Genomic DNA, 13604 nt, shown 5'->3' on the forward strand with positions numbered 1-13604 from the left:
CATTCTAGGATTCTGTGAGTTCTAATTTTAAAGGGCAGTGAATATCTTCACAAGAAGTGTATTAGTGGAAGAAACAACATAACCACTAATAAATTGGATATTGCTTCAGGGATCAAAAATGAAGTATGGAATACCAGAGCATAGACATAAAAGTAACTGAGGAGTAAGCCTGCTGCCAAGGACCAAAGGCAAGGAAATGTATTGAAGCAAAAGAAAAAAAACCTGATAAGACAACTCCAGGGATCAACAAAAAGCATGGAAATTTCATTTGTCATAGATATCCACAGATATCTTTATGGTGTCATCTACAAGCTTAAAAGGGAAGCTACTGATACTGTAAAGCAAATATGGGATGTGTTGACAGAGAAGAAGGTTTTGGACTTGCAAAATATTGGCAGAGAGTTCTTTGATCTGTGAGATTGTTTACAGGAAACCGACTCCCAGTTAAACAAGCCCAATCCCAACTTCCTGCATTCAAACCTAAGAACATTTGTTAGTCTGGTTTCAACTTAAACAGAGAAGAAATGGACACAGCTTCTTTATCCAGCCTGAAAGCTTGATGCTTGGCTTTGTCCTGCCTCTTGGGATGTTGTGCTTAGAATTCCATGCATTTGTCTCTACAAGAAAATCATCAAATCATAGGTTTCATTGTTGAATGTTGACATTCAGCTTAGATGACATAATTATCATGGCAGATGACAAGCTTTGTTGTAACTAATCAAACACTGGGTGTCCCACCATCAGGAATCAAAAGGGTGCTAAATGAGTGAGTCTTAATGGCTAAATTAAAAAAGCAAATTGACTGAATAAATCTTTTCAGCCTAGAGGGAATGACAAAATGATCACAGAATGGTGGGGGTTGGAAGGGACCTCTGGAGATCAGTGAGTCCAACTCCCCTGCTAAAAGAGGGTCACCTAGAGAAGGTTGCTTAAGATGGCATCCTGAAGAGTTTTGAATGACTCTACCATCTCTGTGGGCAGGCTGGTGCAGTGCTCCACCACCCTCAAAGCAAAGAAGTTCCTCCTCATGTTTAGATGGAACTTGCCACGTGTTCAAGATTGTGCCCATTACATCTTGTCCTATCACTGGAGACCACTGAAAAAAGGCTGGCCCCATCCTCCTGACATCCACCCTTCAAGAATTATAGGCATTTCTAAGATCCTCCTCTCAGTCTTCTCCAGGCTGAAAAGCCCCAAGTCCCTCAGCCTTCCTTCATGAAAGACATGTTCTGGTCCTATGGGGATAGGCTGCAAGAGTTGAGGCTGTTCAGCTTGGAGAAGAGAAGGCTTTTGAGAGACCTTATAGCAGCCTTTCAGTGCCCTGAATCAGCCTGCAAGAAAGCTGGGGAGGGAGTTTGTTTTAACAAGAGCTTGTAGTGATAGGACAAGGGGCAATGGCTTTGAGCTGGAAGAAGGGAGATTTGGACTGGAGATTAGGAAGAAATTATTTTCAGTGAGGGTGGTGAGGCTCTGAATCAGGTTGCCCAGGGAGGTTGTGGATGCTGAACAGTGCCCTGAGCAGCCTGATCTAGTGGAAAGTGACCATGGAAGGGGGGATGGAACTAGATGATCTTTCAGATCCTTTCCAACCCAAACCATACTCAGAGACTTCTTAGCAGTGGATACTCAAAACTGTCTGAGATGTGTTAATTCTGTAAATCACACAGCAGCTGTTCCCTGATAGCATGAAGATAAAGCTAGTGCAAAGTAATCTCAGTGCTGCACTGCTCAGGGATCAGGTATTCAGGCCTCTTTCAACCCAAACCATTCTAATACTCTATGATCTTCACAGGCCTTTGCTGTACCCTCTCAAGCAGTTCCCTGTCCTTCTTGAACTGGGGAGCCCAGAGATGGATACAATACTCTAGTACAGAGAAGAAGGGGAGGAAAACCTCCCTTGACCTGCTTGCCACACGCTTCTTGATGCAACCCAGGGTGCCACTGGCCTTCTCAGCCACAAGAGCACAGCTCCACATTCTTATTTTACAACACACAGATCTCTTGCATTCCAGAATGTGAAGCATTGTGCTGAGATTAAACCAGATCCTTCCAGTCTCCACCTGCATGCATGATACAACTACACTCTGGAGTTTGCACTGGAAGCAGCAGAGAGGATGGAAATGATGCAATAAATGCTAGGAGACCAAACATGACTCACTCATCTTGTGCTTTAGCGTTAATGAAGATTGTGGCCCGGCGGTCAGAGAGCTCTTGCATGCTCAGTTCCTCCAAAGATAAAAACTTCACTCCAGGTTTTATCTACAAGAAAATCAGCATAAAAGATAAGGTGCCATGTTCAGTTAGAGATGAAGAGAAAACATACATTGGAAAGCTACTTGAAGTGTAGTTTAAAAATCCTAAGAAGTGACTTATCTAAGCTATTCAATATGTGAAATGTCCTTCTCCATTTGCTTCCCCCTCCCCATTAATTTTCTTACAGAGATCGATTATATGTAATTTAAGAGTAGCTATTGTTACTATGTCATCCCAAACAGTTCTAGAACGAGGAACATTACAATATAGGATGGGATTTCCCAAAGCAACTAAGTGCTTTAGGAGCAGGCCTTTCCCTGATTTTGCAGCATTTTGAAAAGTCCTTCTTAGATTGAAACTGAACACGGCACTGACAAGTGACAGTGGAGTCAGTCTTTGTATAGAAACACTGCTTTGTGACAGAAAGGGTGAAAATGTCAACTCTTTACTTCTTTATGAAAAACAAACAAACAAAAAGCCCAGAGGTGGCAGGTTAGTATGCAAGGAAAAAGACCAGCAGAACTAAGGCCTGAGAAAGGATCTGGAAAGGAACTAGCTCTGCACAGCTTACATAGGATTGGGATGAAGACCACAAGTGGGGGATTGAATGAAAATGATGAGATTTGATTATCCTGGGGAAGAGTGGTTGGAGACCTGCCCTGCAGAGAAGGACCTGAGGGTGTTGATTCATGGCCAGTTGAATGTGAGCCAGCAGTATGTGCATGTGACTGAGAAGGCCAGCAGCGTTCTGGCTTGGATCAGGAATAGTGTGGTCAGCAGCTCTAGGGATGTGATCATGCCCCTGTACTTAGCACTGGTGAAGACACATCTCAAATGCTATGTTCAGCTTTGATCTTCTCAATAGAGAAGGACATTGAGGTGCTGGAGCATTGCCAGAGAAAGAAAACTAAGCTGATGAAGGGCCTTGAACACAAGTCCCATGAAGAACAGCTGAGGGAACTGGGGTTGTTCAGTTTGGAGAAGAAGAGACTGGTGGGAGACCTCATCACCTTCTACAGCTACCTCAAAGGAGGTCAGAACAAGGTGGGGGTCAGTCTCTTCTCATACACAATAAGTGACAGGACAGGAGGAAATGGGCTCAAGTTGTGCCAAGCAAGATTCAGGCAGGATACTGGGAAAAAAATCTTCACAGAAGGGGTTCTCAGGCATTAGAACAGGCTGCCCAGAGAGGTGGTGGAGTCACCATTCCTGAAGGTGTTCAAAAGAGAGATAGATGTGTTGCTTAGGGATATGGTTTAGCAGTAGTGGTGGGATGGTGAGCTCTAGGTGAGTGGTTGGACTTTGTGATCTCAAAGCTCTCTTCTCACCTGAACAGTTCTATGATCTTCTCTGATGTAAGGAAGATAATCAGTAGAAATTAGTATAAAAGCTGAGGAACTTCAGGACAATAAAGCAAAGAACTTCATGTAGCCAGAATCTGCCTTTCACTATAGTGCTCTTACTTTTTCTGAAACAAGAGAAAAAATTGGCTCTTTCTAAGTAGAGCAGTTAAAGTAGCTTACCTTCCCACAGTCATAGAATCCATCAGCAATGGTATTACTTGATGATAAAAATCCCATCTGGCTGTACTTTCGGGAAAGGTTGTTATCAAGTAGCTTTTCTAGAGCAGCTTCACTAAAGTTACTTTTGCGCCCTGTTGATTGATTAATTTCTTCTAGGACATCTAAAGCACTGGTAAACAAAACACAATGGTTACTTCATCATTAAATACTAATTAATTGTTATTATACAGTAAGGGCTTCTGTTTTCAGCATTGGCAAAGCCAAAGCAAGTTGGTTTCTAGGTGCTAGCCTTGTGTCCTCTGGGCCGGTGAAGGAGCTGGCTGTGCTGCACGGAACTTTCTCTAGAGGAGGAAAAAGCCTTGCAGTGCCCAAAAGTAATTCCTTTAGGCAGCTAAACTGTTACATAAAGAAATGTGGACAGGAAGCCACAATATGTTATCAAAAGGATGTTAGGCACCATAGAGAATTTGAGGAAAAGAATGATGTAAAAGGAATAATGTTCAGAGCTGACCTTACGATACAGTTAAAGGAACTTCTCTCTCTCTAACTTGCAGTGGGATTTGCAGATTCCAGTTGTGCATCATGCAGTGTGAATTATAGGATGATTTGGATTGGAAGGGACCTTTAAAATCTCCTAGTTCTAGCCCCCTGCTATGGGCAGAGACACTTCCCATTAGACCAGGTTGCTCAAGGCCCCATCCAACTTGGCTTTGAACAGTTATGGGTTTGGAGGCTCCACTTCTCTGGGCAACGTGTTCCAGTGTCTCATGACCTGCATAGGGGAATATTTCTTCTTAATGTCTAATCTAAATCCAGCTTCCTTCAGTTTGAAACCATTAACCTTCATCTTGTCAGTCCATGCCTCCAAAAAAAGTCCCTCCCCAGCACTCCTGTAGCCCTTTCAGCTGCTGGAAGACTGCTCTAAGGTCTCCCCCCAGAGTTTTCTTTTCTCCAGGCTGAACAGCCCCAGCTCCTTCAGCCTGTCCCCATAACGGGGTGCTGCAGCCCTTGCATTGTCTTCACAGCTTCCTCTTGGCCTGCTCCAGCAGTTCAATGTCCTGTTTGCACTAGGGCCCCCAGAACTGGACACAGTACTCCAGTTGCTTTAGCACAGTTACTGTACTCGAGGGAGGCACAGTTGACAGAGATTTGCTAAACGTAGATGAGCCACAGAAGTGGCTGTGTCAGCACCACCAGGACGGCAGTTCTGCAGTGTGGAGTTATAAAGAAATAGTCAGGAGGGGACACAGGAGGACAGTGACCTCTTCAGCTGTTTCTGGTGCTGAAACCCACTTACTGATAATGTCTGACTGGAAACACTTAGGAAGAGCTCACTAAGAAGACATAGGGAAGCAAATGAGGAGAGCAGAGTGTAGTGTAGATTTGGAACTGTTTAGGAATGGAGGGGTAAAAGAGGGTGATTCATTATTGTGTCTGTGTCTGTACACCCACATTGCAGTTTATATCCCTGTGTCCCCACATGCATTCCTCACATCCTAAGGAAGCAATTTTATCTCTATCTCTACAGATAGATATAATGAACTCCATGTTTAGGCTGCCTGCTTTTCTCTGTGAACTACCCAGGGAGCCTCAGCTGTGGACATTTACAACATAGACTTCTGAAGGTATGTTAGATGAATTCCAGAGAACAAGTTCTTCAGGCAAGGCAAATGAGAATCTCCTCTTTTAGATGAGATGTCAGGTATCAGGCAAGCAATCCAGGGAAGAATTTTAAAGGGGAGAATGACTAAAGAAAGTCAAATGTGTACAGCAGTGTCAGAAACCAGACATCATTACAGGCACAGTGGCACCTTCCCCTCTTACAGAGAAAAGAGAAGCCCAAACTAGTCAAATACAGGTGCACCAAAAATTCTCTGAAGACCCAAAAAACCCAACCCAAACCAAACCAACACAACAGGAAAGGGAAAGTAAGGGACAATCCCCAAAAGACCCACATGCAAAGTGAGACAGGGACTGAAATGAAAATAAATGTTTCATATGCTCCAAGTCAGAGAGGAAAATGTAGGCCTATTACTCAGTGTGGGAAGAAAACTCACACCAGATGGCACAGAAAAGACTGAAGTATCTGCTGCCTTTTTTGCTTCAGTTTTCATCAAAAGGTTGCAAGCAGATGCCTGGCAGAAATATTAACAGGGAGGTAAGAGCTTAACATAGCTAGAATAAGTTTAAGGAGACCAAGTTAGCAGTCCATGAGAACACTTACAGGGTTATACAATTGTTGCAGTTGGAAAAGCCCTGGATCATTGAGTCCAACCATCAATCCACCATGGCCTTTAAACCATGTCCCACAGTGCCATGGCCACATGTTTCTTGAACACCCCCAGGGATGGTGACTCCACTACCTCCGTGGGCAGCCTGTTCCAATGCCTGAGAACCCCTTCTGGGAAGAAATTTTTCCTACTATCCAACCTGAACCTCACTTGGCACAACCTGAGGCCATTTCCTCTTGTGCTGTCACTTGTTGCATGTGAAAAGAGCCTAATGTCCACCTTGCTCCAGCCTCTTCTGAGGTAGTTTTAGGAGGTGATGAGGTCTTCCCTCAGCCTTGTCTTCTCTAGAAGCTCCCTCAGCTGTTCCTCATGAGACTTGCTCTCTAGACTCTATGAATTGGCAAAAGCAACCTCTGAACTATTTACAATTCAGGGAGGACAGGCTAGGCACCAGGAGAATGGAGAAGTGCAAAGATATTATTAGATTTGGAACAAGAAGGACAAGTGAATTTGTGGTAGAGATCATTTACCCAAATTTCAGTGTCCAAAAAAATCACTCCAAATTATTAAACAGTTTGCAAGCAACAGGAGATAAGACATAGCCATTATGGATTTGTCAGGAATAAACTATGCAAACCAATCTAATCCTTTCTGTGATAGGGTAACTGACTTAATGTACAGGCAGGAATGGATGTGAGATAGGAGCTGACTTTGAGATATGTTTTGACTTTAATAAGCCTTTTCAAATAGTCCTCCTTGAATACTCAGGAGCAAGTCAGGGAAATATGATCTACATGAAAACAGCATGAAGAAGTGCCTGTCTGGTTGGAAAGACTCTGCTTAATGTATTATTATCAATAATGTGCTGTCAGAGTGGAGGGACACATAAATTAGATTCCTACTCTGATACTGTCACAAAGAAAGGATTAAATAAGAACAGTGTTATTTGCAAGATATGGAAAACAATTCCTGAGCTTTATTTGATGGTGGTATTGACCTCAGCCAAAGGAACTCATCCAGGCTGGTAGACAGCACTTTAGAAAGGCATAAATAAATGAGAGGAGTTTAGAGATGTGTGACAAAACGGTACAACATTTCAAAACACAAAGGCTGTCATGGTTTAATGAGTGGACAGCCTAAACTGCCACAAAGATGTCTTACATTTTTACTTTGCCCTGAAAAGGGAACTAAAGGAGGTACATGGAACATGAGAAAATGCAGTGAGTTAAACTCAAATTACTATATAAAGGTGGTTATTCAATCCCACTGAAAGCAGAACATGTTGAAGCTTGAGGAGGGGAGAATTAGACTCCATATGAGAAAGAAATTCTTTGCAGCGAGGGTGATGAGACACTGGAATAGGTTGTCCAGGGAGGTTGTGGATGCCCCCTCCCTACATGTGTCCAAGGTCAGGCTGGATAAAGCCTTGAGCAACCTGCTCTAGTGGTATTTGTCCCTGCCAATGCCAGGGCTGTTGGAACTAGATCATCTTCAAGGTCCCTTTCAACCCAAACTACTCTGTGACTCCATGAGATTGGCTTGATTTGGTGTAAGGCTTATTTAGAACTCATAAATCTCTTCTAATTGTAAGGCTACTCGAGCACTGCAACAGATTACCTCAGCAAGCTGTCAAACACTCTTACGATTGGTATTCACACCGAATAAGCAAAAAATATGTCAGCGTACCTAATCCAGGCTTACAGTGGGCAGATAGACAGCATCACCCCCCAGGGGCCCTCCTGATCTGAATTTCTCAGAGTCTCCTTTGCTTCTAGAAGCCCTTTAGAGGTGGACTTGAAGTATCTGCAGCAATCAGGGAAATGCCCAGCAGAGGGCGCAGAGCAATTGCATATCTTCGAACTGAACTACAAGAGTCGCCGTGTACGAGGAGCCCCATGTCGTAATTCTTACGAGCTAAACCATATTAATAGATGGAATTTGAGTCTCTAAGAAGGACTAAAAAGAGGTTCTTTTACATCACATTTCAGCACACCTGCAGCTAACCAGAGTATATAAATCAAATTTAGCCTGTATGTCACGAGTGAAATTTACTGTATATTGAACCCAGCCTGAAACCTTAATTTCAGTTTCATATGTATGGAGCACTGGAGTCTCTAATTTTGACTGAAGTAAGCACATCTTTACTATAAAACTGAATTCAGTCACAGAAACAATAAACTTTATCATTCCAGACAGTTGTCTCTCCAGGCTTACACTTTTCCTTCAGACTTTTGTTACTTCAGACCAATACTATTTCATCTGTAACAGCTGTGGTGCAAAGGTAGTTTCTGCTTACCAAAAAGTATGGCTTAACTTGGTTATTTTTGATATCTATATGTAAAGATCTACTTAAAAGAATTTTCACACCAAAATCTTCCCTGTAGTCCCTTGATATCAAAGAATCACAGAATCACAGAATGTCAGGGGCTGGAAGGGAACTCAAAAGCTCATCCAGTCCAAACCTCCTGCAAAGCAGGATCACCTAGACCAGAATACACAGGAACACATCCAGGCAGGTCTTGAGTATCTCCAGAGAGGGAAACTCCACAACCCCCTATGGCAGCCTGTTCCAGTGTTCTGTCACTCTCACAGGGAAAAAAGTCCTCCTCATGTTTCTATGGAACTTCCTATGCCTCAACTTCCACTCATTGCCCCTTGTCCTGTCATTGGGCATCACTGAGCAGAGCCTGGCTCCAGCTTCTTGGTAGTCACCCTTTACATCTTTAGAAACATTCATGAGATGACCTCTCAGTCTTCTCCAAGCTAGGAAGCCCAAGCTCCCTCAGGCTCTCCTCTTAGGGGAGATGTTCCATTCCCTTTATCGTTTTTGTGACTCTGTGCTAGACTCTCCCAAGCAGTTCCCTGACACCATTCTTGAACTGCGGAGTCCAGTTCAACTGGACACAATATTCCAGATGTGGCCTCACCATGGCAGAGTAGAAGGGGAGGAGAACCTCTCTCAACCCACTAACCACAGCCCTTCTAATACATCCCAGAATGGCATTGACCTTCTTGGCCACAAGAACACACTGCTGACTCATGGTCATATCCTTCTACTCACCCTAGGTTGCACAGTTCAACAGCAGTTGGTTCATCACTTGCACAGACCATAACAGCCCAACAAGCATTTCTTCTGACTTCCTCACTCCTGGAATGCAGCAATTCAACAAGTGCTTTCAATCCACCTGCAGTTCTTAACTGTAAGAGACATGAAGACATTGCCACTTATGTATTTCATCTGTCCCAGCAAGAGCAGCCTGTGAAATTTGCCTTCTCAAACACTCAAACTTTGTGTACAAGCTGTGCTGGGCTGGTAGAAAGGGCACTGATGGGGATGGTGTGCTTCTGGGAACTCTGCATGGGCTGGAGCTGAAGTGAGCTTCAAAGTGGTATGAGGCACATCCCTTCTGGCTCTGCCATGCTTCTTGGTTGCTAGGTTGTGGTGTGGAAACTGAAGGGACCGTGCAACCCAAGGCTGGCACAGAGTGTTACACAGCTTTTCCTGTGCCTTGTTGCCTTCTAGCAGTTAATTCACAACATATTTGAATTTGTATTGTATTATACCTGGGACAATCTTATTAACATCCCAGTCTCTGATGTGCTACAGTGTCTTTCCTATACGTGCTGGAGGAAATATTGCTCGTTTGGATTGTTGAAGAGAAAGACAATTTAAGGGCACTGAAAGAGGTAGATCAATTATCTATGTTCTAATTAACAGCCCTGACCCATGAGAAAACAGAAGTTGATGATTTATGAATGCACATAGCATCATTCTTATGTATGAAAAGAGTACGACCATTGATAAACTGCAACAAGTTCCACTTACTGGATGCCTGATCAGAGGATTAACTACATTGTGAGTTTTGTCTGAATTGCATTTACTCCATGCACACCCAGGGTTTTATTAATTAAGGTCAGACACTGTCCTTCAGGCCTTGAAAGTGGGCATCAGAACAACACATGGCTGGGGACATGGTTTAGAACAAGACTTGGTGGAGTTAGTTAATGGCTGGACTTGATGATCTTCAAGATCTTTTCCCAGTCACAATGATTCTATGATTCTAACACTGGGGAAGAGTAAAGAGGACAGAACTTCCCATCTTCATAGTTCAGCTGACAGTGGCAGCTGAAAGAAGCCTCAACATTTAATGCTCATAAGCATAGGGATTAAGACAAAGCCCTGGTTAAAGCTCACTGGAAAGCTGTAAAACATTGATCTGGTGCAAGGAAACACAGCAGTAAAAACACAAATTAAAGAAAACTCACTCCAAGTTCTCAAGACAAACAGAACTAAATGTATCTCTAAAAGCCTATGATGAAAATGAAAACTATCTAGAAAGCCTAGGGCTTTTATAAGAGCCATAAACCACAGACTCTAGCTAAGTATAACACCAGTCTGGGGAGCCAGCAATCTAGAAAACCTTGAGGAGTAGTTTTACCTCAGCTCTTGCATCAGCATCACAAGCAAAGGCAGCCACAGCCAAGGCTGCTTTGCTTTGCACTTGGCTGTTGGTGGAGCACAGCGGTTCTGCGAGAGCACTCATGATGGCATGGCCCTGGATGTTCAAACGGAGGGGCTCTTGCACGGCCAGGTTTGTTAGCACTGCGGCAGCACAAGCAACAGCTCCATCTCTCTGAGCATTCAAGGCATTCACTAACGGCACAATCCCCTCAGCCTCAGCAACAGCGCTAGAGAAAAGAAGGAGAAAATAACAATAATATCTTTGTTGTTTCAGGACCATTTCTTTTAGAGTGCTGTACTGATTAATAAAGTTACTGTTACTCTTCAAGATTTTCTATGTGCTTAAGTCATTTACCTGTGACTCAGGTGTGAAGCTCGAGAAGCACACAAAGCAGACAAACCTTGGAGAAACATTTGGGTTCTTTAACTGATTAGGGCATGGAGTTTTCCTGAGGTTCAAACAAATGAATTCAGTTTTGCATCTTTTCAAAGATGAAGATGCAGGTTTCCTGTATCTTTAGTTCCAGGCACTCTACAGACTCCTATCACCTCTAGCCATAACCATTCTGCCACTACCTGGCTAAGGGAACTGAGACTGTTTAGTCTGGAGAAAATGAAGCTGAGAGATCCCATTGCTCTCTACAGCTTCCTTACAGGAGGTTGTAGTGAGGTGATAGTATGAGAGGATATGGCCTGAACTTGTACCAGCAGAGGTTTAGATTGGAAATGACTTTATTTATTGAAAGAGTGGTCAGGCATTGGAAAAGGCTGCCTTGGCAGGTGGTGGAGTCACCATGCCTTGAGGTATTCAAGAAATGTGTGGCCATGGCACTTTGGGACATGGTTTAATGGCCACGGAGATGCTGGGTTGACAGTTGGACTCCGTGATCTTAGAGGGCTTTTCCAGCCAAAAGAATTCTATGATTCCACTTCTAATGAGGATTAGGGTGCAAAGAATATCACATTGTTGTTCTTTGTGCAGTTTCCATAAATATCTGTGATCAGGTAGCCAGGTGGCATAAACACACCGGGAGCCTGCCATTCTTACAGAGTAGGTGCAGTTCAGTGCAAAGCAGAACCTCAGATGGCTTCAGACAAGCTGATTTAGACAGCAGGAATTCAACAGACATAGAATCATACAACTGTTTCTGTTGGAAAAGACCTCTGAGATCATCAAGTCCAACCATCAGCCTAACATGAGTTCAGGGCTAGCTGTGACTGTGGCTCCACATCAACCAGCCTAGCAGCAGCAGATCCAGTCTGAGTACTCCCTCTGTTCCTAGGTGCTGCCCCTCAGCAGTGCTGGGACAACCACAGGAGCAGCCAGGTTCTAAGGCAGATGCACAAAGCAACCTGTTTGCAAATACAGTTGGGGCAGATTGTTGGGATATTTTTAAGGCTCATTCACAGATTTAAGTTAGAGAACAGCCAAGGAAAAAAAAAAAACAACAACCAGGTGATGAAGCACTACCAAGGGAAGAAGATTTTTGTTGAAGTCCTTGCCAAAACTTTGTTATCTACTTAAGAACAGAAACTTATTTGTCTGTTTCCTCTCATGCTTGTTTCCCTGGTGCTTTTTTTCCCCTTCAATGTCATTATAAACCATCACATTATAAAAGCTGAGTTGTCTTCCTTCTGGGTTTATGTGTGAAATTGGATCAAATGATTTGAGGCATATGTCCAAATTACTATCTGCTCTTAGTAATTATACATTGGGCTCATCTGTTTGTTAAACAAAAGTTGGCAACACTGTTAGCAATGGAAAAGTGCAGATGGCAGTTGGAATTTTCTTTGCAACTGCTTTTTGTACTTCCTTTTAGTGCAGTTTGGCTATGTCAAAAGTATAAAAAACTCTCCCACCTCTATACAAGTACACCTGAGCACTTCACAACAGCAAAGTGCACATTTTTGCTTGAGCTTTGCTAGATTTCTGCCAACACATTAATCAGAGAAATCTGGATGTGTAAATCCTTCACTGCAACAGCACCTTTACCAAAATCTAACCTACCTTCTTGGTAACTTCCATGGCTGCAAAATACACACAATCAGTACAAGAGACAGTTATGCTACCAAAGGCTGTGAAAGCATTGATAACCCCCAAAACCTTCAGGGTGGAAAGTGGAATGCCAACATGCACAATTATGGAATCACAGAATTGTTTTGTTTAGAAAAGTCCTTTAAGATCATTCAGTCCAACCATTCCCTAATTCTGTCAAGGCTGGGGCTAAACCATGTCCCTCAGCACCACATCTCTGCCTCTTTCAAACACCTCTAGGGAGGGGGATTCAACAGCCTCTCTGGGGAGCCTGTTCCAAGGTCTGAGATCCCTGTCAAAGAAGTTTCTTCTAATCTCCAACCTAATCCTCCCTTGGTACAGCTTGAGGACATTTCCTCTCCTTCTGTCACTTGTTACTAGGGAGAAGAGACCAAGAACCACCTCACCCCAAGCTCCTGTCAGGGATTTGTAGAGAGTGAGAAGGTCTCCACTCATTACATATCATCCCATTACATGGATAACATGATGTAGCTTTTACTGTAAACTCATCTTAATGCAAGTATCTCCAAAACGGATTTCACAGAGAGGAACACAGCTTGTCCTAAGCAGAGCAGGGATGGATCATAAGAGGCTAACAGGGGTTGGTTGTTTGATCTCTGCCTCAGCTACAAGGCAGTGGCAGCTCCCAGGTGGTGCTGAAGCTTGCTGTAAGGAAGGTGGGCATCAGTTCTCAGTTTGTAAAACCAGGGAAAGGGCAGCAACCCATGGACTGAAGATCTACCCTGGACAAGCCAGGGTGTAGCAGAAAAGGCCTAAACAGGGGCAGTTTGGTGCTGACTATTTAGTCCCCCTGGAGCACCTGTGGCTTTAATGCAAGCGCTGCAGCCTTTGTTGAAGAATGAAGCTCATCTTTTCAGATGTCCTGCACCATGCTCCTCAGGCTGGCTAAGGAGCTGCATTTCCTGTTTGCTTCTTTGATTTTTATTTTTGCACTTCTGTAAAGCCACTGAATTTCTAGGTTCTCTGCTTAATGTTGTTAAGATCTTTTCCAGATTTCCAGCTTCAGGAATGCTGCAGCTCTACCCAGGCTGCTGTATATGAAGAAATGCTGGACATGTTGATGGCACATGTGAGGATCA

General features: G+C 43.5%; 1 protein-coding gene across 3 annotated transcripts in view; it reads right to left on the reverse strand.

The window, feature by feature from the left end:
* Window positions 1-13604, reverse strand: part of ARMC3 (armadillo repeat containing 3) — a 69875-nt gene that overhangs the window by 13095 nt on the left and 43176 nt on the right. For all 3 annotated transcript variants that reach the window (XM_064162945.1, XM_064162944.1, XM_064162946.1), the window contains exons 11-14: window positions 10447-10696; window positions 9069-9205; window positions 3777-3945; window positions 2159-2259 (exon numbers count right to left, since the gene is read on the reverse strand). In XM_064162945.1, coding sequence (XP_064019015.1) covers window positions 2159-2259; window positions 3777-3945; window positions 9069-9205; window positions 10447-10696 — 657 coding nt within the window. The remainder of the gene's footprint in view (window positions 1-2158; window positions 2260-3776; window positions 3946-9068; window positions 9206-10446; window positions 10697-13604) is intronic.

This window comes from Pogoniulus pusillus, chromosome 23 (assembly GCF_015220805.1).
Source record: "Pogoniulus pusillus isolate bPogPus1 chromosome 23, bPogPus1.pri, whole genome shotgun sequence".
NCBI lineage: Eukaryota > Metazoa > Chordata > Aves > Piciformes > Lybiidae > Pogoniulus > Pogoniulus pusillus.